General features: G+C 43.4%; 1 protein-coding gene across 2 annotated transcripts; it reads left to right on the forward strand.

Annotated features, from left to right (window-relative positions):
- The first annotated feature begins 371 nt into the window (after nt 1-371).
- YBX3 (Y-box binding protein 3) lies at nt 372-26,832 on the forward strand. Of its 2 annotated transcripts, XM_058743666.1 has the most exons (10): nt 372-870; nt 4,851-4,914; nt 5,964-5,997; nt 8,753-8,842; nt 10,394-10,516; nt 15,219-15,422; nt 21,467-21,564; nt 23,397-23,568; nt 24,260-24,359; nt 26,265-26,832. In XM_058743666.1, the coding sequence occupies exons 1-9, from the start codon at nt 606-608 to the stop codon at nt 24,323-24,325; spliced, it is 1,116 nt and encodes a 371-aa protein (XP_058599649.1). In that variant the 5' UTR covers nt 372-605; the 3' UTR covers nt 24,326-24,359; nt 26,265-26,832. The 2 variants fall into 2 exon arrangements, with proteins under 2 accessions (XP_058599649.1, XP_058599650.1); XM_058743667.1 differs by lacking the exon at nt 15,219-15,422 and having other exon boundaries at nt 375-870.
- The last annotated feature ends 147 nt before the right edge of the window (nt 26,833-26,979 follow it).

The raw sequence follows: 26,979 nt of genomic DNA on the forward strand, positions 1-26,979 counted from the left end.
TACACAGCAAGGGCTTAAAAGCAAGGGTTTGGGGGACGAGAAGCGCCGCGAAACGTGGAAGCCGCGTTTTCCTTCGCGCAGGGGTCAGTTTCAGGCGTCAAGATGCTGCGGGGGCGGGGCCCCGCTGCCCGGCTCCAACAAAGGGCCGGCGGCGCGTGCTCCTCGGAAAAGTCCAGGCTGCCGTGCAAGACGCGGAGTTAGCATGGCTTTCCTAGACTCCTCGACTCGGCCCCTGCGCTCCCGTCCCGGGCGGATTGGTGGCTCGGAAAGGGCATCGGGCGCCTTTAAATGCTAATGAGAGTCGTGCCCAACTCCGAGGCCAACTTTCCCCACCCTCTTCCCTCCCCGGCCGGTGCGCCGCCTAGAAAAACTTGTGCGGGGCCATTTTTGGGGCAGTAAGATCGAGCGAGGAGCCCAAGAGCGAGCGCGCAGCCCGAGAGCTCGAGCCGCCTCCGCCGCGAGACCCCACCTCGGCCGCCGCCGCCTGCGCCGCGAGAGCCGCCACCGGCCTCCCAGAGAGCGAGCCCCGGCCGCCGCGACCTCCAGCCGCGCCAACCGCCGACCAACCGCCACCGAGGTGCCCGAGTGAGAGCAGAGGAGGCGGCATGAGCGAGGCGGGCGAGGCCACCACCACCACCTCCACCAGCACCACCCTCCCGCAGGCTCCGGCGGAGGCGGCCGCCGCGGCCCCCCAGGACCCCGCGCCCAAGAGCCCGGTGGGCAGCGGCGCGCCCCAGGCCGCGGCCCCGGCGCCCGCCGCCCTCGTCGCAGGAAACCCCGGTGGGGACGCGGCCCCCGCAGCCACGGGCACCGCGGCCCCCGCCTCTTCAGCCCCCGCCGGCAGTGAAGACGCGGAGAAAAAAGTTCTCGGTGAGTCAGGCGCCGGAGGGTGGGGACCGCTCCGAGTGGGGCGGGCGGCCGGGCACGTGCGGGCAGCGCCCGCCGCGTTTCCCACCGGGGGCGCCGGAGTGACAGCAGGGGGTCCCCAGCCCGCCCGCCCTGTGGGGCTCCCGGGTGCGCGCGCGCCGCCCTGCGCTCCTCCCCGCCCGGTGCGCGCCTCTCCCGGTCCCGGGCCGGCGAGCTGGGGTCTTGACTTTTGTCACCTTAGGCGCAGGCATTGTGGCACCTTCCCGTAGTGGGGGGGCTACCTCGGTCCAAAGAGGAAAGGAGCGGCGGTCTGGGAGCGAGGACGCAGGGCAGGGATGGCCGTGGATGGAGGGGAGGGACAGACACGTGGGACGGGCACCGTGGAGCCCTCGCTGGGGATCGGGGGTGAGGGGAGGATTTCCCCCGGGGGGGGGGACGGGGTAAGTGGGGGCCGGGGGACGGGCAGGGCAAGGTGGAAAGGCTTCTTGCTGAGAAGGCTCAGGTGTCTGTCCCTGACGCCCTTCCCACATGGGCACGGGAAAGACGCCATGCTTCTGTCGGCCACATGCCGGCGAAGGGGTGTTGCAATCCTCTCCGGGAAACTTGGGTCTCGGTCCCACGTCCTCCTCCCTCCCTGTGCCCACTGCTGCGCTCACCAATCGCTCACGCGTATTCTTCTTCCCGGACTGTGGGAACGCGCTCGGTGCAGCAGCTGAAAAAACTTGGTCGATAGCGTGGGTATGACGTTTGTTCAGAACACCCTTATCTTGGGACTTGTAACTTAGCAGAGCAGGTGGGAAGAGGTCTCGTTCAGGTTTGTGCGGGCAGAGCCTTCGAATGGTTTTCTGTGGTCCTTGTTGGCTTCGTCGTCTTACTTCAGCGTTTTCAGCCCTTCTGGAACGCCCTGTGAGGCCTTAAGCAGGTTTATGAAGCAGGTGGGTGGTGAAGAAACCCTCCAAAGGGTGCGTGTCTATGTCAGTCGCTCTTTTAAACAGGAAAGTTAAGAGATGGTGTCGGATGCTTCGGAGACATTTCCAGTGTTTGGGGCGGGGCGGGTTTGATCTGTCTGAGCCTTGCCTGCCCAATTTCGTGGGAAGAAAAGCGAATAATGTGAAGAGCGTGTAATACAACAGTTCCATGTTCCCTACCTTGAGAGGCCGGTTTCCTTGTTTTTTTTTTTTTTTTTTTTTTTTCCGGGGCTTTTTCTCAGTTGCTGGGGAGGGGCATGCTAAAACTAACCTGTGTAGGTTAAGAGAGAAACTTGCCCTCCTCTGCGCTGACAGCCTGGAACCTGCTTGGGATTCTTTCTCTCTCCCTCTCTCTCTGCCCCTCCCCTGCGCACGCGCGCGCACGCTCTCTCTCTCTCTCTCTCTCTCTCTCTCTCTCTCTCTCCCAGAAAAAATAAATAATAGTAATTACAAAAAAACAAAAAAAAACCCCACAACTTGCTCTTATTTTGCTGGACTAAAGGGGTACTTCAGTCTAGTCAGTATTCTGATTATTGTTTCCAACAAATGTTTCTGGGAGCACTTCTGTACAGAGTGAGAGAGACAGCCTCCCGTTTTCCAAAGCAGAGTTAAGATATACTCTTAACGGTAACTTATTTTGTGGACAGGAACTTTTGCAGGTTTTCCCTTGATCCTTGTACCCTTCTGGATCTCAACTGAACTGCTGGATTTTAAACTAAAGCAGGCATCTTGAAAGATGAAAGGAACAGAGAAATTAGTTCTCTTAACCACCAACTGCTATTAAGCCTCTCCCGCATCCCAGGTGATGAGTCTGGAGGTCTTGTATCTTTCTGCTGTAACTCCCAACTCTTAAAATGAAGGATGGCCTTCTACATGACATTTCAACACTGGCTGTCCCTGCCCAGAGTGTCCTGCCATCTCCTTCCCTCTGCCAGGCAAACACAGGGGTGCCTAAAATGTGCCAGGCACAGTGCTGACTGAAATGGAATTCTGGTTTTGGAGTCTTCCATTTGAGTTCCTACAAACAGTCCTTAGCCTCAGTGGATAGCCGTAGGCCGGAGAAAGTGGTTTCCCCGGGTGAAAGAAAACTTTCCTTCTAATAAACATTATGGAAGCCATATGGTCTTCCTCTGTCCCCCCTTCCTCCTTGTGTATGTGACGTGAGGGTATGGTTTTAAAGCAAGAAGTGTGCATGAATGTGTTTGACCCTGTGAAATTGTTGGGAGTGTTGGTGGAATTAGGAAAATTTAAAAATCTACACTGAGGAGTCAAAATAGCCTTCAGCCTGGTTTGAAGTTAGACTTGAAAACCATTTTTCATCTTTTTTTTGCTGTTCTGTTAGTGTTGCCTTTCTAATCAAGATTATTCCTTTAAAAGAGTTCCTGTCTTTATATTGTCCTAGGTCATTAATTTTGGGGCAAATGACAGGAGGCACAAAAACTCTATCACTTGAAATAACTTAAAAGTGTGACGTAAAAGCCTATGGTTTATCAAAAATGGGCCTCTTCTGTGTGTACATTTAGATCTAAAACATAAATTTTTTTTTTCTTCCTTGACCTTCAAATTTCTAATTAAATGGTTTAAAAGCGAACATTCCAAAGGTTCAGTCTCTTTGTTGGAAAGATCTTTCTCACTTGGAATTAGAGCTGGAGATTGCTCAGTCAGTGATGGGCTCTGAATGACTTTGGAGGCATAGATACAGCTGGGTTTTTTTTTTTTTTTCTTTTCTTTCCTTTTTTTTTTTTTTTCTTTTTACAAAGAGAGCTAAAATACTTCCTTAAGCATATCAATATAGCGAAACTCAGAACTGGCTCTGTCCACAACAAAACGAGTCCTAATTACTATTTTAGTCTTAAATTTGAAAACTGAATCCTCATTGTTTATCCTTGGAAGTTATAAAGTTTGTATCTCATAGAGAAGCAGCCCTAGTAACAGTTAATGCTGTTGCTTTCATTCTCTTCTAAGCGTTTTTTTTTGTTGTTGTTGTTAGGTACTGTATTGTCAGATTTCCCGTTTTATTGAGTCTTGATAATCGCTTTATGCATTTCCTGAATTTAGACATAGGCATTTCCTAGAGGTTCTGAATTTGACATTCACAAGTGATTCAAAGGAGTCTTCTCAAATCATACTCGACGGCTGACATAAATATGAATGTACAAAGTACAAGTTCCAGGACCATCCTGTTCATTTAGATTCCTTCTCTTCAATTCTGTTGAAGTCTGGCATGGTACAGAAAGGGCCCTACTCAGCGATGGAAAGTAGAGACATTCAAGTTAAAGAGGGAGATTTTGTAAAAACAAAAACAAAACCCAAAAAAGGATGAGTTTGATTCTCCCCAACTGCAGGGAGCAGGGTAAACAATGAAACAGAAGCCCAAATTCATCACTATGGTTTGGAAAGGCCTGTTACCTCCTGTCTTGGGGTGGTGAGTACAGAACGGGTTGAGACAGCCTCAGTTCTATTATTACTCTTGACTCCTCTGATAGGCCCCCATCTGGCGGCTGGACAAGCTACTTTACGTCTTTGTAGATTAGCTAGTAACAGGGAGCTACTATTTCACTTACTAAAGTTTGCCCAATCTCAAAGTGCAAAAGTGATGTGTTAGGGTCATTGGTACTTGACCTTGTTCGTCTGCCTACATTCTCATTTCATTAGACCCTTCTTTGGCACCGGCAAAACTTTTCCATGCGAAAACTTTAATCGTAAAGAACGTTGTTTGTTTTTTCCGTGATGTCTTTCAATTTGAGTTATTGCAGAAATGTATAGACTTTCCGACCACTCCTTATGACTGTACTGAAACGTTTAACGAGGAAGAAAGCTGTAGGCTTCTGGAAAGCATTTTCCTATGGTGTCTTCCCTTGCTCCATTTTCTTTTCCTAATATATTTTAGAATTAAGCCTTTAATGGTTTCCTCCGGTATGTTTAGGCTTTATATAATGCTATCAAGACCTTAGCGATATGAGCTTTATCTCTTTGTAGGTCAGATACTAATTTATCTGCTTAATCTTATTTTAGCCACCAAAGTCCTTGGCACTGTTAAATGGTTCAACGTCAGAAATGGATATGGATTCATAAATCGGTACGTGCTTGTATCTCCGTACATGTTTTAAATGCATGCTTGCTTTGTGGCACCAGCAGTTTATAGATCCTTGACCAGACTTTTTAAATGGCTTATGTAAGTTTTTTTGTTCATTTTGTTTTCAGTTGATGGCTGGAGTAAGTTTTAAGATTTGTAAGCACTGTGACCATTCTCCTTTCTAAGCTAGTGGTTATTAAATATTAATTAAAATACACTTCCAGAGTATGGATAAATGACATGTTTTTAAACATCCAGTCATTAAAAGAAAATTGAAGGTGAGGGAGATAAAAGAGACATGGGAAGGGCCTTAGGACAATTGAGACCCTATCTGTAATTTCACAGATGGAGAAATGGAGTCTTAGACTGGTTAAGCAACTTTCCCAGGGTCACACAACTAGTGAGTAATTGAGCTAGATCTGTAACCCAGGTCTGGCCCAAGTCCTGCGTAGAAAGTGTAGTGTTTTCTTTAAACGACGGTAGCTTCTAACCCTATAGGAAGGAGAACGCAGCTGTAGACTGTTGGCAGTCTGGTGATGTTTTTACGTGATACAGTCATTCGCTTTGCCCGCACCGCCCGCCCCCCCCTTAAAAATTCCTTAATTTCTTCCTTAACTGATTTGGTGGGGGGGTGGGGTGAGTTAGGGCAGGGTGGTGGGGAGGGTGCTGTTTTAGGTTTCAGTGTAAGGAGAGCCTAGTTCACAGCTGTGCCCTGTCCTTTTACTGTCTTGCTTTGCTTTTTACTGGGAAGGAAATCTCGGGCTCTGATTACATTCCACGTGATTTAGGAGGCGATGAGAGGGAAGGGATGTTTCTGTAGATTCTGTACACTTGGATCTAAGCACTGTGGTAATATGGAGGAGTATGACAGGGATCTTGCAGGTTTGGAAGTTTTTATCAGGGACCGATTCTGGGCTTCTAGGTTGAGGAGAAACAAAGATGTTATGTTGCCTTTTTGAGGTCTTGGGATCTAAACTCATAAAACATCTGTTCTTTTAAGTTTTTCCCCATATCTAGTACTTTCATTTGTGAACTTTTTTGTCTTCTAACAGAAATGACACCAAAGAAGATGTGTTTGTACATCAGGTAAGAGGGATAATAAATGCTACATTTGCTGTGTGAAGAGACGGGTGTCTTTGACCTGCTCGTGTCCCTTTTCCAAGATGAAGTCCTGTAAACCATCATTCTACTCTAAACTCTTTGCATGGTTTTATTCTGGCAAGAGAGCACACTTGCACATTTTAAGATCGGCAGATAAACTCTTCTGTCTCATCATTTTAGCCTTTTATTTTTGCAGTCGAACGAAGTAATACTCAGACCAGTTGCTAATTTTTAAAGCCTTTGACTCCTTAGCAGAACTCTGTTCCCGTGTTACCATCTTATTTTCCTGATCTTGTGGTTCCCCTTCCGTGTTTGGCTGGAACTGATGTGGCTTTTGCCTGGATGGGTGTTGGTTAAAGCTCTTCTCCCCGAGTGGCTCTGACTTGAAGTAAATAGCGCAGCAAAGCAGATGGTTAGGGTGTGTGTAGCCAGGACATGAGAAAACTCCCCAATGCCCAGGATAATCCTCACTCCTGTAAAAATGAGGCATGGTTAGCACATGTCCGGGTCAAAAGGTCCACATCCCTTTGGATTCGGAGATGTAGGAGATGGGTAAAATATGGGAACCATGGGCTTCTTGGCTACTGATGTCTTTGTCTTTCTTTACATTCCTGGCCTAGGATGCTCTTTATTTCATTATGCAGCCTGGACTTGTTTTACAATACAGGTTAAAAGAAGAGACGCCTGCCCTCGTTGTTCTTTTTGTATATTTATTTAATTTCCAGCCAATTGTCTCATATCTGTGGGGAGCTTAGTGTGTAACAGGAAAATACAGAGTCAGGTACTAAGACCAGTACCTACCTGCAGGGCTCTGTGAAGCAGCATCTGGTTTTCTTTGGTTTTGTTTCCTTCTGTTTTGGGTCGTGGGCGAATTGGGGTGGGAGTGGTGACTGGGGAGAGTAATATCTAAGATTAAGCTCTCTATTGTGGTTTCTGCTGTTTACGTTTCTGCTTGACTGGATGTATTTCAGTTGTGCCTAGATAATTTGAGATTTGTTGTTGTTGTTGTTGAGACCCAGTGACCTTTAAAGTTAAAACAGACTGAAAGAAAGTGTTTCTTCTCATACCTAGAGGTTAACAGGTAGACCTTTGGGGTTAAGCAGTCTGTGTTTGGCAGCTACATTATAGGGACCTCACAAGTTTGTGTCCTGATGGCCAGCATCATTAGCCTGCAAGTCTGTGACCTGATTCCAGCCCCCATGAGGTTGCGTGGTGAGTCACCTCCATGTGTTGAGGCCTGCCCCGTTGAACAGGAAAAAGGGAACGAGCCGGCAGGGAGGGGCTGTTTTTGGAATGGCTGAATGTGCTAACTGCTCGCAGATATCCTGCCTTGAGCCGCCTTTCTTCCTCCGTGGGTGAGGTCTCTGTGGCATTGGCTCCTCTTTTTCCCTCCTCCCTCCCACTCAGAGTAAGGGAAGGGCTGGATTACACATGCCTAATCGCTTTATAAAATAAGGTTGACCTAGTTCCATAGAAACTCAGAGCCCCTTTAACTATTTAGAGATACCAGCTAAAGAAATGGAAATTCTTTGCAGGAATTATTCTCCCCGCCACTGACCGAAAAGGGGAGGCCTTTTCATATGCAGATACTGAGGTGCGGGTGTTTCATGCAGCAGAACATCTCCATTAAACTTTTAATGTATTATCACAGAATGTGCAGGGATGAGTGAGATATGAATGGTGTGATGGGGAAAGTATTGGATAAATATCATGTGGATACAGTGCAGGGATATGGATTCCCCCTACCCACCCTGCCTACCCGCCCCCCCCCAACCCATGCAGGCTGTATCTTTATGTCTTCAGCAAAATCCCTTACCAGCTTCATTGTTTTCCTTCTCCATAAAATGGAGGAAGGGGGAAAAGAGGCCAGATTATGATTATCAGTAATGTTTCGTTCCTGAGGTAATTTTGTGTGTTCCATCAGGTGTATTTATCCCCCCTGGCATTTTAAAATTCCTTTTCTCTAGTCTTCATCATCCCTCCTCTCCTTTGCTTCTTTTAAAATTCTTTTTGAGGGGCGCCTGGGTGGCGCAGTCGGTTAAGTGTCCGACTTCAGCCAGGTCACGATCTCGCGGTCTGTGAGTTCGAGCCCCGCGTCAGGCTCTGGGCTGATGGCTCGGAGCCTGGAGCCTGTTTCTGATTCTGTGTCTCCCTCTCTCTCTGCCCCTGCCCCGTTCATGCTTTGTCTCTCTCTGTCCCAAAAATAAATAAAAAACGTTGAAAAAAAAAATTAAAAAAAAAAAAAAAAATAAAATTCTTTTTGAGATTCTCTTGTCTGTAGATAGTTTCTCCACCTAAAAAGAAAAATAAATAAATAAATAAAATAAAATAAAATAAAATAAAATAAAAAATATATGTGTGTTTAAGCAGGACTTCATGAAGGCATCCCCCCTTTCCCCTCACCCATAGAGGTACAGTCTAAATCTTAGCTGCCTGATAGCTTGAGGGAACTAATATTTCCAATTTCATGATCAGGCTGTAACGGAGGTGGGTAGTAACTGCACATCCTGTTGAATCCACCTACCAAGATGAATTTCAAAGGATACCACAAATTAAGAAAATGTGGAACATAGTTTTGCCGTGTTTTTTTGTTTTATTTTGTTTTTATTACTGTTTTGAAGATCCAGGTGAGTGGGAGAGTAATTTCAAAAAACAATAACGTATGCAGTAAACTTGCGAGATGAAATCTGTGGCCAATATTGACATACTCTTCATTTAGAATTTTCTGTTCTCTTGACAGACTGCCATCAAGAAGAACAACCCACGGAAGTACCTGCGCAGTGTAGGAGATGGAGAAACTGTAGAGTTTGATGTGGTTGAGGGGGAGAAGGTGAGACTGTCGTGGCTGGGTATCGAAGTGTGCTAGCACACGGTTTTCTTGCATAGTGAGTGGTCTCGCAGCCCCTTATGAATTAACATTATTTTGGATTTTTGACAGAAGTGACTTTTAAGTAGAAAATTTTTGATTACTGAATACCGCTATAAATGTTCTTTGATTGATTATAAGAGGAGGTTGTAATTTCTCACTTAATAAATGATGAAGAGCCCTATTTAGTTATAGAGGGAGAAGCTAATTTTTTAAAAGTTAAAGGATGTATTTTATTTCGGTACCAAATGTATATTCCAGTGTAGATTAAAATTTTATAGTATTTTTTTAATCCCTGCACCCAACATGGGGCTCCAACTCATGACCCTGAGATCAAGAGTCAAATGCTCCACAGACTGAGCCAGCCAGGTGCCCCATAACACTTATAGAATTACAAATAGATAAACGTTGCTTTGGGGAAAAAGATATCTTTTTTTAAAGTTTATTTATTTATTTTGAAAGAGCACGAGTGGGGCGGGGTGGGGGGTGGGGGGAGAGGCGGAGGGAATATCCCAAGCAGGCTCCACGATGAAAGTGCAGAAAGAGAGATCATGACCTGAGCCAAAATCAAGAGTCGGATGCTTAACCGACTGAGCCACCCAGGCTCCACATTTATTTAATGCAGAAACTTAAATGATTTCTTTACTAATGTGATCCCTCAGCTGTGTTGCAAACCTGGAGTTTCAAATCATCCACCAGCAAATGCTGACCTATAATGATCTCTGTTATCCCATCCAACTCTTAAAATTTTGTATTGCCAGGTTAATTTCACCTTCATATGTTTTCAGAACTTGAGGTTTTACAAATAGACGTTGAATGTGAAATATATTCTTTTGAATCTCTTTTGTCTGATTTTTTTTTTATGTTTTTGAAGCATTATTTTATCTTTTATCTCCTTGTCCGTAAGAGAATAAGAACGCTGAGTGTGTTTGAAGGATACTAAGACAGTCTAAAGCAGCACTACATTTGTGGAAACGATGTCTTACTCAATCCAGGACTCTTGTGTTGCTGCCGAGATGGAAGAAGTTTCCCTCTCAATAGCTCAGTGCTGGACAGAGCCACTTGAGCCCATGAAGAGCTGTTCTCTTAGTGCCTCTTAGAATAATCTAGGTTTCAGTGTTGTTCTAGGAAGATAACATCTCATTTTTTTTTCCCATGGAGAAATATTCTTCCTGATCTAGCATTACTTCTTTCACAGTCGCATTACATTTACCGCTGTGTGTTCTTTAAAGAGGTACATACCGTTTTTGAACTTAGCATAACCAAACAAGAAGGGAGAGTTTAGGTTGTGTGAGCAAAGAAACTACATTTATAATCAGGACACCAAGCACCTTGCTGATCTTATTAAGACTTGGGTGTGTATTTGAGATCACAGTAGGAATTGTGGGTACGTTCTGCCAGCTTTAACATTCTGACTGTCCCAGGCTGGTTTTTTATGGGGGGCAGGGGTGAAAGGGGTTAGTTGAGTTAGCTTCTTTTGATTTTGAGGCCGTCTTTGTTTGTCTTCTTTCTCAGGGTGCAGAAGCAGCCAATGTGACTGGACCGGATGGCGTTCCCGTGGAAGGGAGCCGTTATGCTGCTGATCGGCGCCGTTACAGACGTGGCTACTATGGCAGACGCCGTGGGCCTCCCCGTAATGTATGTTGTCTCAGTGCCTGAAAGAGTTCCCACGTGTAAAACGAAGTATACATACCTGCAGCAGATAAATGTATCTCCTCCCGGAGGCACAGAATGATTTGGTTTGGGAAGGAAAATTTGTAGTGCCCAGAATTCATCCATAGCCACGGGTCTCTTTGGAAACTGGCCATTCAGAAGTTGTATCAGTTTGTACGTATTTGGCTGCAAGTAACAGACAACTATCTCTTAAGAGGAAGGGCTTAATTAAGATTGGCTGTGCCAGGGTCGTCAAAAGGGCTTTCTCTTTATTTGGCTCTTTTATCTGGCCAGAACCTGGTCATGTGGCATTCACTGGCAAAGGGGAACGGGATTTCCATGATTGGCCTAAAGCTGTTCATCTCTTGGCACGAGCACTGTTGACCTCTAAGAAAAGAAGTGTTTGGTTGGCAAGGAGAATGGGGGATAGCTCAGGAATAGGCAAAAAACCCAGCACTGACCGCAGAAGTATTAATTTACCTCGATTAAGTAGCTGGTTTATTCAGCGTAGCATTTTCCCATTATTTTAAAGTAAAGAAGCAGTAAGTGATACTCCAGATTTTTAGTTCTCTAGATTGGTAACAATCCAGGTGAAAGGGTTTACAACCGGGTCTGTCTGGAGCTTACTTAGAAGGCTCAGTTTGAAGCACACTCAAGGCACCCAAAAAGAATCCCATTCATTTGTGGTCATGAGGAGCCTGTTAAATTTGAATCATTTTTTGAGGTTTCTAGAATTAGTACTTGGGATTGACACTTACAGAATAAGACTCGAGATGCTTTGTGAGCCCTAGACTATGACTTTGCGTATCATCCGAGGAAACCTTTTGAACAATCCCACCAGAAAAGAAAGTCTGCAAAATGAGAATGATTTATTGTTATGCTTTGATAGATTTATATCTTTCCACTTACCTTAATGCTTTCCCTCTTCATTCTGTCATCTTCACACCCTGCCTAAGTTGATTTTTTTTAATGTTTATTTATTTACTTTTGAGAGAGTGTGCACACATGCAAATGAGTCGGGGAGGGGCAGAGAGAGAGGGAGACAGAAATCCCAAGCAGGCTCCATCCTGTCAGGGAAGAACCTGACATGGGGCTCGATCTCATGAATTGTAAGATCATGATGTGAGCTGAAATCAAGAGTCGGATGTTTAACCAACTGAGCCACCCAGGTGCCCCCCCCCACCCCCTGCCCGCCCTCCAGATTGGTTTTTTATCAGCTACCTGATGACCTCTTATTTTTCTTTCTGTATTTTTTTTTTTATTTTACTGCTATTTTATTTTTATTCTTTTTAAGTTTCTATTTTGATTCCCGTCAGTTAACATAGGTGTTACATTAACATGTTTCAGGTGTGTCATCTAGTAATCCAACAGATACATACATCACCCTGTGCTCATCGTGACAAGTGCCCTCCTTCATCCCCATCACCTATTTCACCCATCTTCCCATCCCCTCATCTAGTTTTGTGTTTTTCATACCCGTGTTTTGCTTATCTTACTGATTTTTTTTTTAAAGTTTATTTATTTTTGAGAGAGCACACACATGCGTGGGGACGGGGCAGAGGGAGAGAGAATCTTAAGCAGGCTCCACACTCAGTGAAGAGTCCAACGTGAGGAGTCCAAGGTGGGGCTGGATCCCACGACCCTGGGATCATGACCTGAACGGAGTTGGACGCTTAACCGACGAGCCATCCAGGTGCCCCCCCTTATCCTGTTTGATTGTTTTTTGTTTTTTGTTTTTTTTTAACATTTATTTATTTTTGAGACAGAGAGAGAGAGCATGAACAGGGAGGGTCAGAGAAAGAGGGAGACAAAGAATCCAAAACAGGCTCCAGGCTCCGAGCTGTCAGCACAGAGCCCGACGTGGGGCTCGAACCCACAGACTGCGAGAACCCACAGACTGACCTGAGCCGAAGTCGGACACTTAACCGACTGAGCCACCCAGGCATCCCTCCTGTTTGATTGTTAATAAAAACCTGTGCTGGAGGTGGCGAGTAGGAATGAGCTACTGTAGCATTTATTATATAGCATGTTAACTTTTCCAAGTTCATCAGATTCACAGAACTCTGGTTGTGATGGCAGTCGACCCTTCAATAACACGTGTTTGAATTGTGTGGGTCCACTGACAGCAGGTGTTTTTTGGTAAATACAGTACATGAATATAAATGTATTTTCCTTATGATTTTCTGAATAACATTGTCTTTTCTGTGGCTTAATTTGCTGTAAGAATACAGTGTATCATACACGTAACATACAAAATAAGTGTTAATTGACTGTATGTTGTCAGTAGGCTTCCAGGAAACAGTAGGCTTTTAGTTGTTACGTTTTGGGGGAGTTTGAACACATGGGTTTTTGACAGCATTGGTGCCCCTAACCTTCTCGTTGTTCAAGGGGCAACTGTATTTTGATTATTACGTGAATTCAGAAGTAAAAGCGGTAGAAAAACGTTAGCAGTTTTTCCTTAAAGACTTTCCTCCTCAGCTGGAAATTGCAAAGTCCTGCGTGTGAAAGCTACTTAGAAAGGAAACTTTCAAAATTCTGAAAGTATGTGTAAATGAAGGGTTTTTTTTATTTTGTTTTTTGTTTTTTGTTTTTTTTTTTATTGGGATGTCCTGACATCCTGACAGCTTATTGACTATCTCTCAAGAGCATGTTTGGCAAGGGTGGTGCCATTATTCCTATTTGGAAAGGTAATTAATGAAAGATTTGGCTGTATAAAACTCAAAAAGATAGAGAATAGCCTAACAAGAAGAATAATGCAGTCTCACACTTAGTATTTTGGTGTATGATTTCTATGCTAATGTTTCTTTTTTACTTTTTATGCTAATGTGTTACGTAGTTGTCGATTGTAGCTGGTACAGGTTTTATGAAGTGTACAATGGCTGGATTTTTTTGAAATTACTGGAGGTGGTAGCTGAAACTTTCACCTTTTGGGAATTTAGTTGCCCATGTGGCTGATTCTGGAGTGTTCTAAATCTTAAATACCCTCACCTCCAAAAGAAATGGGTCATTATTTTATTAGTTTTTAATTTATTCATTTTTGAAAACTATAATTACTTCCCTTGACTGCCTTCTGTATTCGCATATCTATATCCTTTAGTGTGAGATTTGAAATAAATTCTTTGAGGGATGTTTGGCTATTTATATTTTTATATAAAATATTAGTATGTGATATATAGTAGCTTAAATATAGGAAAAAATGTGGGGTCGGTAGTTTCCTTTGTTAATAAGGCATATATTTAAAAACTGCCTGTGTCTATTACTTACTACTATAAAAGTGCAATTAAAACTTTATTCCAAAGCCTATAAAGAAAATCATGCTGTAAGTCAGTGGTTCTCAAACTTACTGGTTTTTGGACCCATTTATATGTTTAATTATTATTGATGATCCCAGAAGTTTTATGTGTGTTTATATCTATTAGCAATTAGAGCAGACATTTAAGAGATATTTAATTGATTGTAAATAAGCTCATTACACATAAATATAAATAACATTTTTAATGAGGACTAGGCTTTTATTTTTATTTATTTTTTGATATTTTTAACGTTCGTTTCTGAGAGAAAGAGAGCAAGGGAGGGGCAGAGAGAGGGACAGAGGATCTGAAGCAGCACAGCCCAGTGCAGGGCTCAAACCCACGGACCGTGAGATCATGACCTGTGCTCAAGTCAGACACTTAACCGACAGAGCCACCTAGGCGCCCCTGAAAACTAGGTTTTTAAATTGAGTGAGAAGAGTGGTGTTGCTTCATATTTTTGCAGATCTCTACTTGGTTTAATAGAAGCCAGCTGGGCTTTCGTATCTCCTTCTGCATTCAGTCAGCTAAGAGGCTCTGTGTCCCTGTGGCTGTTTGGAGCCTCCGTATACCCATGAGAGAATAAGAGTGGAAAGGGCAAATAGTATCCTTGCACCATTATAAGAATCGTTTGAACTGGGTACCCGCCCCCCACCTCTGAAAGGTTTTTGGAGACCCCAGCCACACTTTGAGAACGGCTCTAGGAAGGTAGGACTCTTAGGACAAAACTGTTAATGCCACACAATGTTTTTTTTTCTTGCTTTGCCCTGACTCTGCCCCATTGGATGGCAGATGTTGGGAGACACACATTAGCTGGAGCTATTAAACTGTTAACAACCTTGCACATGTTTTCTTTGGTTGTTCAACTGATGATTCACCAATTCTTTTTTTGAGAGAGAGAGAGAGAGAGCATGCGTTGGGGAGAGGACAGAGGGAGAGAGAGACAAGAGGGGGAGGGAGGAAGGGAGGGAGAACGTGAGGCAGGCTCCACGCTCAGCACAGAGACTTACGTGGGGCTCAATCTCAGGACTCTGGGATCATGACCTGAGCCAAAGTCAGGAGCAGGGCGCTCAACTGAGCCACCCAGACACCCTCCCCAGCCCCACCGTTATTCACCAATTCTAATGAGATGACTCGTCGATTCATTATAGATTGATTGCTTTTGCTTTTCTGCTTCTTAATATTTTATCTGCCCAGATCTACTTTAATCTTAATGTAGTTTATCCCAGGTAATCACACAATAACCTGGGTTAAATGCATTTTGTCCGTATAATAGAAGGGATTATTCCCTTTGGGGGAGATTTTGTTTTTCCTTTGGTGATATTCATCCTGAGCAGTATTCTTTGGTTCTGTCCTTGCTGAAACTTCTTCTGAATCTCTGTTTCTTTGCTTGCTAGTACGCTGGGGAGGAGGAGGAGGAAGGGAGCGGCAGCAGTGAAGGATTTGACCCCCCTGCCACTGACGGGCAGTTCTCTGGGGCCCGGAGTCAGCTGCGCCGCCCCCAGTATCGCCCTCAGTACCGGAGGCGGTTCCCGCCTTACCACGTGGGACAGACCTTTGACCGTCGCTCACGGGTCTTTCCCCATCCCAACAGAATGCAGGTAAAATTGCACCTGGGACTTTTCTTCAGCCGTCCTCACCCCTCCGTCCTTCCTCTTCCTCCTCCTCCTCCTCCAACACCAGCCGCTGGAAATCAGACCTTGCTTGTGGCTTCCTGATGCTCCAAAAGCTGTGAGGCGAGGCCTTTAGTCTGTTCTTTCGGAGCAGCCATTCTAGTGACATTTTCAAAAGCATAACCACAGGAGCCATGCCCGTAATTGGGCACCCTGGGGACCAGGGGACAGTTTAAAGTAGAGAGACAGGTGGTTATGCGTTTTAAGACTTTGAACTCTGAAGTCAGCAGACTTGGATTTGAATCTTGTCTCTGCCAACTTGAGTCTGTGAGCTTTTGCAAAAACTAAGTTAATTCTCATCCATTGAACGGGCATAATAACGTGCCTTTTCCATGGGGTCATAGTGATTAAATCAAAGGCGAAGATATTTAGCTCGGTGTCTTAGGATAGAGGAAATCTATAGAGTTTTTAATTTGCATGACATGGTGTTAGTAAGAAAAGCTATTGTAGATGGGGATTGTTGATGAGTTATTATTCTCCTTTTTTGCTGAAAAATACTGACAGAGCTATTGTGAACCTGACCTATAATCGATAAACATTGTAACAACTCTGCAGTTCCCCAAGAAACTTGGAAAACTTGGCATAGGACGTGATTTTTTGTTACCACTAGCTATAACTTTTTCCTCTTAGTGTCCTTGGTTTTTGTTTTCTGTTTTTCCACGAAGTGTTTTGACTGAACGTTATGTTCAGTCTGTTCTTTGCTACCCATCTCTTATCCCATCATGCATGACTATGTTCTTTCTACATTGCTTCTTGTTATTTCTCTTCTACTCTTTAACAGCTGTCCCTGACGAATGTGCTAAAAATAACGAGTAGACTTGCATATATGGAGAGACTGGGTACATGGGGCATAGTAGGTTTCTTTAGGGCAGCACTCTGGGCTTCTAGGAAATGAGAACAGGAAGAGTCAGGGAGATTGTAATACACATTTATTTTTAGGGCATTAGCAGTACTTTCCTGAAATAATCTTTCTTAGTATTTTGCACATCCGCACGTATCTTTTTTTGAGAACACGATTCTTTTCTATGTGGTTTAAAATAAAGTTTATTTTACCTTAGGAATTGAAGGTTCAGAGCAAAGGGATTCTTCAGTGCTATGTAGAACATCGTTTGCAGAAGCTGGTTGAAAACTAGTTTTGAAACACATGTGCTTATTCTGATAATCGCATGGAGTTGTTTTAACTTGAGCTGACTATCTTACCCATTCCATATATGAAATAAAAGCTGTCCTTAGATTCCTTCAGTATTTTTAGAATCTTTCTAATACATCCCATGCTTGGATGTTCAGACACTAAAGAAGTCTGCTTAAGGCAATCAATAGCATCAAATGAAAATCCCTAAAACTCTCTTCCATAATAGCTAGGCTAATGGTTTAAAAGTATAGTGAGATCCCTAGGATGTTAAATATTGAGGTCAAATAGAAAAGTCTTTGGAAACATTTTTTACTGTATAAAAACCAAAACTGACACAACAGGGGAAAAAAATGATAATATACAGACCAATAGAATTTCCCACTGTACAAAGGACATGATAGCATGATACATCAGTGACCACACGACTTCTGGTTTTTCAAAGATAATACCTATCTAGCTTAATTTGAATTTAATTTCCGCTTGGAAATTAAGTCGAATCGGTTACTGAACTAATAGCAATATTTTGCCGTCTCTGAGAAAAGAACTGTATGATAGAGAAAAGGGAGCATGAATTATTTGGCACTGACAAAGTGGCAGACGTTTGAAATCCGTTCTCGTTCAGTCTTCCCTGTAGCTTTATGAAATTGGCAGTGGTTTCCATATTTTTGTTGGTGTTGTCACAAATGAAGAGATTTGCATATTCTAAAAAATGGGCAACTTGTACCTAAGGTCCTGCAGCAGAAAGTTGTAGAACTGGATTCAAACTCAGCCTCTGCTAATGCTCTTCCCGTTCCACAGTTCTAGTAAACTCTAGCCCTTCACACATGCTAATTGCTTTTCCTGTCTGCTTTTTGTGGATCAAGGTTCCTGAGGAAGCAGCAGCTTGGCCTGTTCAGAGAACTAAAGGGAGGCTCCTGTGGGGACAGTGTGGGCGAGGCCGAGGGGGGTAGGACGTGAGATTAGGGCGATGTCTTAGAGCAGATAGAGCATGTCTGGTAGACTGATAAGGACTGCTGACCTACTCCAAATGTGATGAGAAGCCAGTGAAGGGATCTCAACAGGGAAGACACATATTTAGGAGCCCATCGGACTATTTATGGAAGCTAGACCACAGGAGGCAGCAGTGGACGTGGGAGAGACCGGCTGCTATAATCCCCTGTGCGGAGATGGTCCTGCCGTGAATGAGAGTACTAGCAGTGGGGGTGTGCTGAGTGGTCACATTCTGGCAATATTTTAAACCTAGACGTGACGGCATCTGATGATGGAGTGAATGTGTGGTGTGAGGCGTAAAAGATACCCCTGTGGTTTTTGATTTAAGCAAATACGGGAAAACAATAAAGGTTGGGTTTAGGGGAAAGGTGAAAACCATCTGGAGATCTTCCCTCCCCCTCTGCCCCCCCCCACCACCCCCCCCCCCCACGTTAAATTTTACCTCTGAGTGGAGATGTGAAGTAAGTAGGCAGAAAAATAAAACGCAGCCAAGAGGGAATATGTGGCTCGAGTTAGGAAGGTGTAATTTTAGATAAGGTGGCTACAAAGTCTTTGGGCTCATGTTTGAGAAGAGGCCTACGTGAAGTGAGGGAGCGAGTCTTTTAGCTCCTGGGAGAAGCCACGAATGGCTGAGGGAAGGGCAGGGACAGAGGCCGAAGGGAGCCTGAGGAGGGGAGACGGGACCAGGTGCGAGTTTGAAAGGTCTGGCGCAGGATGGGATGAACTCCAAAGTGGGTGTAGGTGGAACACTGATCCTAGGACTGAGTCCTGGGCACACCAGCTTCCTCCAAGATGAGGAAGATGAAGAGTCTGGGATGATGAGAAGGAGCAGATAGGGAGAACATATTTCCAGAAGGAGATGCTGTGTCAAGTACTGAGGAGGAGAGGAGGGAGTTAGACTGCGAGTGGATTCCTGTTGTTGGTAACTTGGGAGTTAGTGGTCCGGTAAGGGCAAGTCTGAATAGCATGAGTTCAAGAGAGGGAGAAGAGGTCTCCTATTCTCCTTTGAGGAGGTTTCTGTGGTGGTTAGTTAGTGGTGGTGGTTTTCCTTTCGTCTGTCTGTAAAGGAACTCAAATGGGGCAGTAGCTGGGAGGAGGCTGTGGGGTCAGAGCAGGGTTTTTGTTTTTGTTTGGTTTTGAGATGTAGTGAGTTCTCTCCTGGCCTCCCAAGCCCTCTCTTCACCAACAACTTTGTGAAAGCCGTTATAGGTGGACAGATCAAGTATGCTCTACGTGCACACACATATACCCACGTTTATATATGTGGAACTCATGCTGTGTGTGTACATATATGTATTTGTGTATGTGTGTTCCTTATTTCTGTCTCCAGAAATGGCCTGAAATCAGTGACTCCTTAATAACATTGAGCATACCTGTCCTCCAGTGTTTTGTTTCTAAATACCATTCTCCAATAAAAAGAAGCTCTCTTGGAGAAGTGGCTGATTTCAGAGCTGGGCCAGAGAAAGTACAATATGAGCCCAGAACATCTTGTTGTGCCAAAACGCAAGAAAGTACTCAAAGAATGTTGGAGACATGTCAGAGGGACAGGAGCCAGTTTGAAAGGGTTCCCATTGGCCAGTAATGATAGTAACAGATTATAACTCATTGAATAAAATAGAAAACCATGAGTCTATGCAGATATAAATACATAAATGGATATATTGAGAACTTGATGAGGAATGAAACATTTACACACTCTGAATGTACTGCTCCAAATCCTCACTAATTACAAAGAGGAGAAGAGTAAACGTACAGCAGAGTAGGCTTGCCAGATACTACCTTAACTACTTCTGAACTTGAATGTTGTCAGTAACGGCACAAATTGAAACCATCTGCCGCCCAACGGGATGTGATGCGAAGGGTGCGGTGTGACTTTTATGGCTTCCCTGCCAGATACACAGGAGCTAAATCATGAGGAAACACCAAACAACCCCCAAACTGAAGGATAGCGTATAAAATAACTGGCCTCTAATTTTTAACAGCGTCAAGGTCACGAAAGCCAAGGAAATGTCGAAGAACTGTTTCAGGCAAAGAGTTAAATTCAAGGCATGGTTCTGAATGGGTCTTGGCCATCAGGGACATTACTGGGACAACTGGTGATACTTGAACTGGGCCTGAGGATTAGATCTTGTACTTCCAACTGTTTTTTAAGTTTGTGATTATATTGTAAGAATTGCAAAAGATGGGTGCCCTTTCAGCATGTTTATGCACCTGGATGGAAATGATGGAGTAGAGAAGGGGGGGAAAGTATACAGTGAAGGGGAGGAGGGAGAGAGAGTTTAAGTGTTCTAGGAGGTGAGAGAGGGGTTGGCTTTGGATATGAGCATAGACCACTTACCCAGGGTTAGGAGAGAGAAGAAAATGACAGCAAACACGTAGGTGGGTAGATTTGAGAGTGAAAGAATGTGGAAATCCTTTGCTGATGGCTTTTCTTTTCCTGGTGTAACATGGAGAAGTAAAGGATGTTAGTGTTGAGAAAAAAAGGTTAAGATGTGTCTGTATTATAAAGAATTTTGGAGATGTCTGGTGGGTTTTCTTGTTTGTTTTTAGTTGTCTTTTCCTTTGGAAGTTGCACAGTAAATAAATTTTGTACCCCCAGTTTGAAAGAAGTTTATCATCAAGGAAGTATGATTTTGTTTTTTAAAAGATTATAATTAAATGCAAAGAGACGGAAGGAAGCAGTCAGAAGCGAAGGTGTTAAGAGGTGTGGGAAAACGTTTAAATGTAGAAACCATTAATGGTTGAAGGGATACCCTGTTCATAGAATTAGTGGATCTGAGTTTGAAAGGGGGAAGAGATTCTCATTGCTCAAATGTAGCATATCATTCTCTTTCTTTCTTTTTTTTTATTTAAAAAAAAATTTTTTTTTTAACGTTTATTTATTTTTGAGACAGAGACAGAGCATGAACGGGGGAGGGTCAGAGAGAGAGGGAGACACAGAATCCGAAGCAGGCTCCAGGCTCTGAGCTGTCAGCACAGAGTGCGACGCAGGGCTCGAACCCACGAACCATGAGATCATGACCTGAGCTGAGGTCGGACGCCCAGCCGACTGAGCCACCCAGGCGCCCCCCCCCCTTTTTTTTAATGTTGTATTTATTTTTGAGACAGAGAGACAGAGCATGAGCAGGGGAGGGGCAGAGAGAGAGAGCGAGACACAGAATCCGAAGCAGCTCCAAGCTCTGAGACGTCAGCACAGAGCCTGATGCGGGGCTCGAACCCACAGACCGCGAGATTATGACCTGAGCCAAAGTCAGACGCCTAACTGACTGAGCCACCCAAGCGCCCCTCATTCTCTTTTCTTTTATAATAATGGGTCCTTTTTTCTTCTTTTTCATGGTAAGAGATGAATGGAACATTTCAAAGTGTTTAAATTAGTATTATCAAATAAGACTAAGAGCTCTGTGATACACAAAAGTCTGTTGTAGTAGAAATAAGTTTTTCTTTCCTATCATTCACAAAGATCTAAATCATTGAATAGTTCACTGTTAAAGTTGAGGGTTCTCGGCTTTATTATGAAGCATTTTACTTTTTACTTAAAAAAAAAAAATCTGATGGGACACCTGGGTGGTTCAGTCGTCTAAGTGTCCGACTTCGGCTCAGGTCATGGTCTCATGGTTCGTGGGTTCGAGCCCCGCGTAGAGCTCTGCGCTAACAGCTCAGAGCCTGGAGCCTGCTTTGGATTCTGTGCCTCCCTCATCCTCTGCCCCTCCCCCACTCACTCTCTGTCTCTCTCAAAAATAAGGAAACATTAAAAAAAATTTTTAAAAAAATCTGAATGCAACTGTGTGCTCTGTGTCTCTTCTGTCTGGTCGTATGACATTGACTTTCAGCTCTGACTGCCTTCTTGTAGGCTGGTGAAATTGGAGAGATGAAGGAGGGAGTCCCAGAGGGAACACAACTTCAGGGACCGGTTCATCGACACCCAACTTACCGCCCAAGGTACCGGAGGTATGTGACATTGTTCCCTAACAGCCAGTTGAAGGACTTGAGAGAGACAGCATAATGGATGAGACTGTTGGGGGCCTGTTGTATGGATCTATTATTGGAAGATCCATTGGAAGAAGTGGCTGCTTCGACTGGAGGTCTAAGGATTAGAGGGACTCTGCAGTGTGTTTTCCAACGGCCATGGGACATGTCCCCCCTATTTAACAAAATATTTTGGTATCCTTGTGCAAAACCATTGGTTTGTATGGTTAGCTGTGATATGATATAGATGAATACTTAATTTTTTTGTTCTATTGAATGAAACAAACAGAAAATTAATTGATGGGTTGTTGTTCAGTGGCTGTGCCAGAGAAAGGAGGAAGTGAGTGCCAGCCAGCGTGTGGGGTACTGAATAGTCCCATCACGAAGGCAGTCTGGGGATTAAGTCAGGCTACAGATCAAATTGTGTATATGTTCCCACCTTGAAGTTAGTAGCTGTGTCTCCTTTGGGAGGTTCCTGGACTCTTAAGACTTACTTACCAGGTCTATAAAAATGGACATTAAGGAATATTTTACAGTTTTTAAAAGTACTAACGAATCTAAGCTAACAGTACCTGATATATATATAGTAAGCCCTCAGTAAATATTAGATACTGTTACTACACCACCAATGGTATTCATATTAGTGAAGGAGTAGGTTTTTGTGTTTCATGCCTTGTGAAAACTGAATTGAGCTCGACTCCCTCAGAACCTTTTAAAGCTCTTTGTATCATAAGCCTTCCTGTTCCTTTTCCTGGTGCTTGATGTAAGTGAAGAAAGTAGACCTTCACTCCTGATCGATATTTATACGACCTGGAGGTTTGGCAACATGGGTTTATTGAAAGGAGAATATATTATTTTGGGAAAGGATTTACGCCAGTCTGTGTCCTTTTCCCTCACAGGATTCATTCCAGTTGTAGACATAATGACTCTTAACGATTAAATACTAAGAACTTCCAAAATAAGAGGTTTCACAGAAGTGCCTTAACAAAAACAGAAAGGAGACAGTGGTTCCAGCCCGGTCAATCCCTGGCTGTGTGATCTTGGGAAAGTTACATTTGACTTTTTTCGACCTGTAAAAAGCAGCATTTCTCTACTGTCCAACCAAATACTTAACCTCTCAACACCTCTTGATTTTTCTCACTAGAAATCCAATGTACAGAATTAGCGTTGAAATTAAATGTTTAACCCAAAAACATACCAGCACAGACTCTGGCACAAAGTTATGTTAGAGTTCCTTCCGTGTTTAATCCCTCCAGGCTCCACTAAACTCAGTTCATGGAGGGCAGGTACCAGGAGCCACTCTTCTTTTATAATTTTAACTATCTGTGCCTATCAAGTGCCTGGCAGGACCATGATATGTGTCCAGAGTATGTTTATTCACTACAAATAGGTATTCAGGTGAAGAGGGAGAATGGTGGAAAAATAGGGTTTTTTCCACAAAATCTCTGCTCCATTTGCTGCAGTAGCCTGTGTATAATTCTTTTTCTTTTGTTTGTTTAATGTTTATTTTTGAAAGAAAAAGTGTGAGCGGGGGAGGGGCAGAGAAAGAGGGAGACACAGAATCCTAAGCAGGCTCCAGGCTCTGAGCCGTCAGCACAGAACCTGATATGGGGCTCGAACCCACGAACCGTGAGATCATGACCTGAGCCAAAATAGGGAGGCTTAACCGACTGAGCCACCCAGGCGCCCCAAGCCTGTGTATTCTAGCAATAAATACCGATCACTTGACTTTTTAACCTTCAAAAATAAAGATTATTCTTGTGGCCCCCTGTCCTGTTGCACTGTTGTCTTTTCTTTTGCATTCTTTTCTCTAGAGGCCCTCCTCGCCCCCGACCTGCCCCAGCTGTTGGAGAGGCTGAAGATAAAGAGAACCAACAAGCGGCCAATGGTTCAAACCAGCCATCTGCTCGCCGTGGATACCGGCGCCCATACAACTACAGGCGTCGCCCCCGTCCTCCTAATGCTCCTTCACAAGATGGCAAAGAGGTAAATCCAACCAGCCGGAAGGGGATGTTGCCACATCGTCCTAAATCACGTCAAACTTTATTTAGTATTCCTTCCTAAGTGCGGTTTGATAACCTGCCAACTGGCAATCATATAACATTTTATGTTATCATTATATTACATATGTATTTATATTTACAAATCATATAAATGTTTATATATTAAGGTAATATGTATATAGCATTTATAGGTATTCTATATATAATCTGTATATGAAAGGTAATATAATATTTTTAATATTTTAGTTAAGATCTATGCATCTATATATTATGGAGAAAGAATGCCCTATACATAACATAAACAAACATTTGAGTTCAACTAGTTATTCTCTGAAAGGATTATGCATACTAATGGAGATTCAGAATTAAAATGTTGAAGGCTCTCCGAACGTAGGACAGCATGTACAGAGAGGAAGCTCTCTCTAAGCAAGTATTAAAAGCAATTGTGTATCAGAGACTTTGTTGCGGAGAGTGGTGGTGTTTAATTGCCATTTATTGGCCATTCTTCTCTGACACTAAATTTTCACTCCCACTACGAATAGTTAATTTTGCAGAGTGATTTACCTTCATAAGCAGGAAGATCCTAACTTTTGAGACCTTTTAGTCTTGAACTTTCCATTGTCACCTGGGTCGATTAATTTCCGGACTGTGGTTTTGTTTCGTGTCTTATTTAGACCAAGGCAGGTGAAGCGCCATCTGAGAACCCCGCTCCAGCCACCGAGCAGAGCAGTGCTGAGTAACACCAGGCTCCCCAGGCACCTTCACCATCAGCAGGTAAGAGCTCGGGCAGCCCGGGCCTTGAGTTGATTTTTTTTTTTTTTTTTTTTTTTTTAATGTTTATTCATTTTTGAGAGAGAGAATCAGCATGAGCGAGAGAAGGGGAAAGAAAGAGGCAGACACAGAAACCAAAGCAGGCTCCAGGCTCTGAGCTGTCGGCACAGAGCCTGGCACGGGCCTCGAACTCACGAGCCATGAGATCATGACCTGAGCTTAATGACGTGAGTCGGACGCTTAACCCACTGAGTCACCCAGGAGCCCCTGATATTTTAAGTATTGTTGATTTCAGTCTGAGCCAGTTCTGTGGTTCATCTGGATCAGCCGTCATCTCCTTTAGGACTCCGGAGAAAGAGCAGTTTTAGTGGTTAAATATGGGATTTGACCTTACTTTGCTAGGTTTTGGGGGGCATAAGCATTTGACAGTTATTGATGGTCATTTTTTTTTCTCTAGACATCATTTTTAATATTAATACCTCTTAACTTTTGAAAGTTTTACTTTTGTGACACCTAGTGGCCAGTTTGAACAGGAGACTGATCTACAGAATAAACTAGAGTATTTTTTTCCTTCCCTTCTCCCTTTGATAACTAACGCAATTGATTTTGAGGCCGTGCAGTATAATGAGCGAGAGCCAAGAGGTTTATGTACTCAGTGCGGGAGCCACTACTCATTTGCTGGGTGATACTGAGCAGTTTGTTTATTCTCTGCCCCAGCAATGTCTGCTGCTGGTAAAACAGGGATACCAACTAGACTTACTCACCAAGTGTTGTTGCAAAGATTTAGTGAGATAACATGTGTAAGGTGCTTAATCAGGGCGTGGTGAAGCATAACCTCCCCGTAAAGGTTAGCTTGTCTTTATTGATGTTTCCCGCGTTTCTGTTTTCTTGGTAAAGATCTTGGAAACTTTCAGTATAGAGGTAGAAATAGAACTAGACTGACCCAATTGTAGAGCCACTCCTAAAGGAATTTATAAGCCATAGTTGTTTTCTTTCTGGGTTTTTCACCTACTAACTCCTGGGGCTTAAATTTTTGAATATTTTTTGGTTGTTGTCCTTTGCATTAAATAAAAAATACGCTTTTAGTTAAAAGAGGCTGTAAAACTCACAGCCTTCCATCAGGTAGACATTTGCTGTGCTGGGAATATTCAGTTTTATCTCTAGGTTGTGTGGACAGTATCATAGAAATAAACTCCCTATTTAAATTTGCTTGCATTAACTGACTTAGAATTATGTATCAGTCATTTGGCTATAACCTTCTACTTAGTAATGTTATTTCTGGGTATTGCTTCTAAGGTAATAATCCAAAGTACAGGGCAACAAATATTTGTACTATTTATAACTTGTCTAACGTTGGGAAGTGGCTCAGTGTTGGGTTTGTTCACGTTAGGAGATATTGTGCAACCACCAAAATAATTATGAAGAATTATGGATGCCGTAGTATCATTTATTTGAAAAGGCGTCCTGATGGTAATTTTCTTTTATATAATTTTAAAAGAAATGTTAGAGAGAGAGTGCACATGAGCAGGGGAGGGGTGGAGAGAGAGGGTGAGAGAGAGAATCCCAAGCAGGCTCTGCGCTGTTAGCCTGATTCGGGGCTCAGTCTCATGAACTGTGACATCATGACCTGAGCCGAAGTCAAGAGTCAGATGCCTAACCGATTGAGCCCCTCAGACACCCGCTTTCATATAATTCTATAAAATTTTTACTATGTACTGAATGTTCTGGTTTACACAAATGTTGTATTAAATGTGTAGGGTTACAGATCTGTAGATGTGAGAATAGATTATGTGTAGACCTTCTGAAACACTGTCTCTTGAATTACATGAAAAGCATACTTTTTGCCTTTTTATTCTTAAACTCTTGGTCATTTTGTCACTCTGAGTTTGGTTTCATTTTTTTTTCCAGGTGACCTAAGGAAATTAATGACCATTAGAAAAAGAAAGCACAGAGCAGACCGTGACCTTACCAACACCAAAGAGACATGCAAGCAATAATGTGGAAGAGTCATGACCAAGATGTGGACATTAGAACGTTTACTATTCTTTATGAAACAGACAACTATGAAAGGAAAATGTCAGCCAAGTTTCCTAGCCAGCTGAGATCCGGGAATGCCTGCACACAAGACAAGAGAGCAACCTCCCCAGTTTCAGCAACCACTAGGTTTATATTTTTTTTCCTGGTTTTTACTGTTTTGGTAATATGAATTCAAAGAAGAAATATTAATACCACATGGGGAGAACCCCAACCAAAGAAATCTGAAATATATAGTAAATGCTTTTTTTTCCCCCCTTTTTTGTTCATTTTGGATGCTGGTGCTAAACTTCCAAGTGTCGTGATTTAAAAAGAAATTTTATGCCCTTCTTATTTATTTCTAGGATGAGGGGAGGATAACATTTTTGCTTTCCTACGTGACTTGCTAAAAATGTGCAGTATGGAGTTCCTCAAAAATAAAATTTTTACCCTTGAAAGGAAATGATGTATAATTGGAGTACGTTTTCCTGTGTTGGCATATGTTTTGTCTTCCCCCCACTTGACTCATGTAATAGTAAACTCTGCCAAATGGAAAGGTGCGTTAGTGCCATTTGGTAAATGTAGGCAATGAGCTTGAGATCGTGAGATT

This window comes from Neofelis nebulosa, chromosome 8 (assembly GCF_028018385.1).
Source record: "Neofelis nebulosa isolate mNeoNeb1 chromosome 8, mNeoNeb1.pri, whole genome shotgun sequence".
NCBI classification, from domain to species: Eukaryota; Metazoa; Chordata; class Mammalia; order Carnivora; family Felidae; genus Neofelis; species Neofelis nebulosa.

What these genes read in the sequence shown, in the direction of transcription:
- YBX3 (XM_058743666.1), top strand. Translation starts at nt 606, where the DNA reads ATGAGCGAGGCGGGCGAGGCCACCACCACCACCTCCACCAGCACCACC. An exon ending in ATGTGGTTGAGGGGGAGAAG is followed by an intron (nt 8,843 to 10,393) that starts GTGAGACTGTCG and finishes CTTCTTTCTCAG; the next exon opens with GGTGCAGAAGCAGCCAATGT. An exon ending in CCCATCCCAACAGAATGCAG is followed by an intron (nt 15,423 to 21,466) that starts GTAAAATTGCAC and finishes GCCTTCTTGTAG; the next exon opens with GCTGGTGAAATTGGAGAGAT.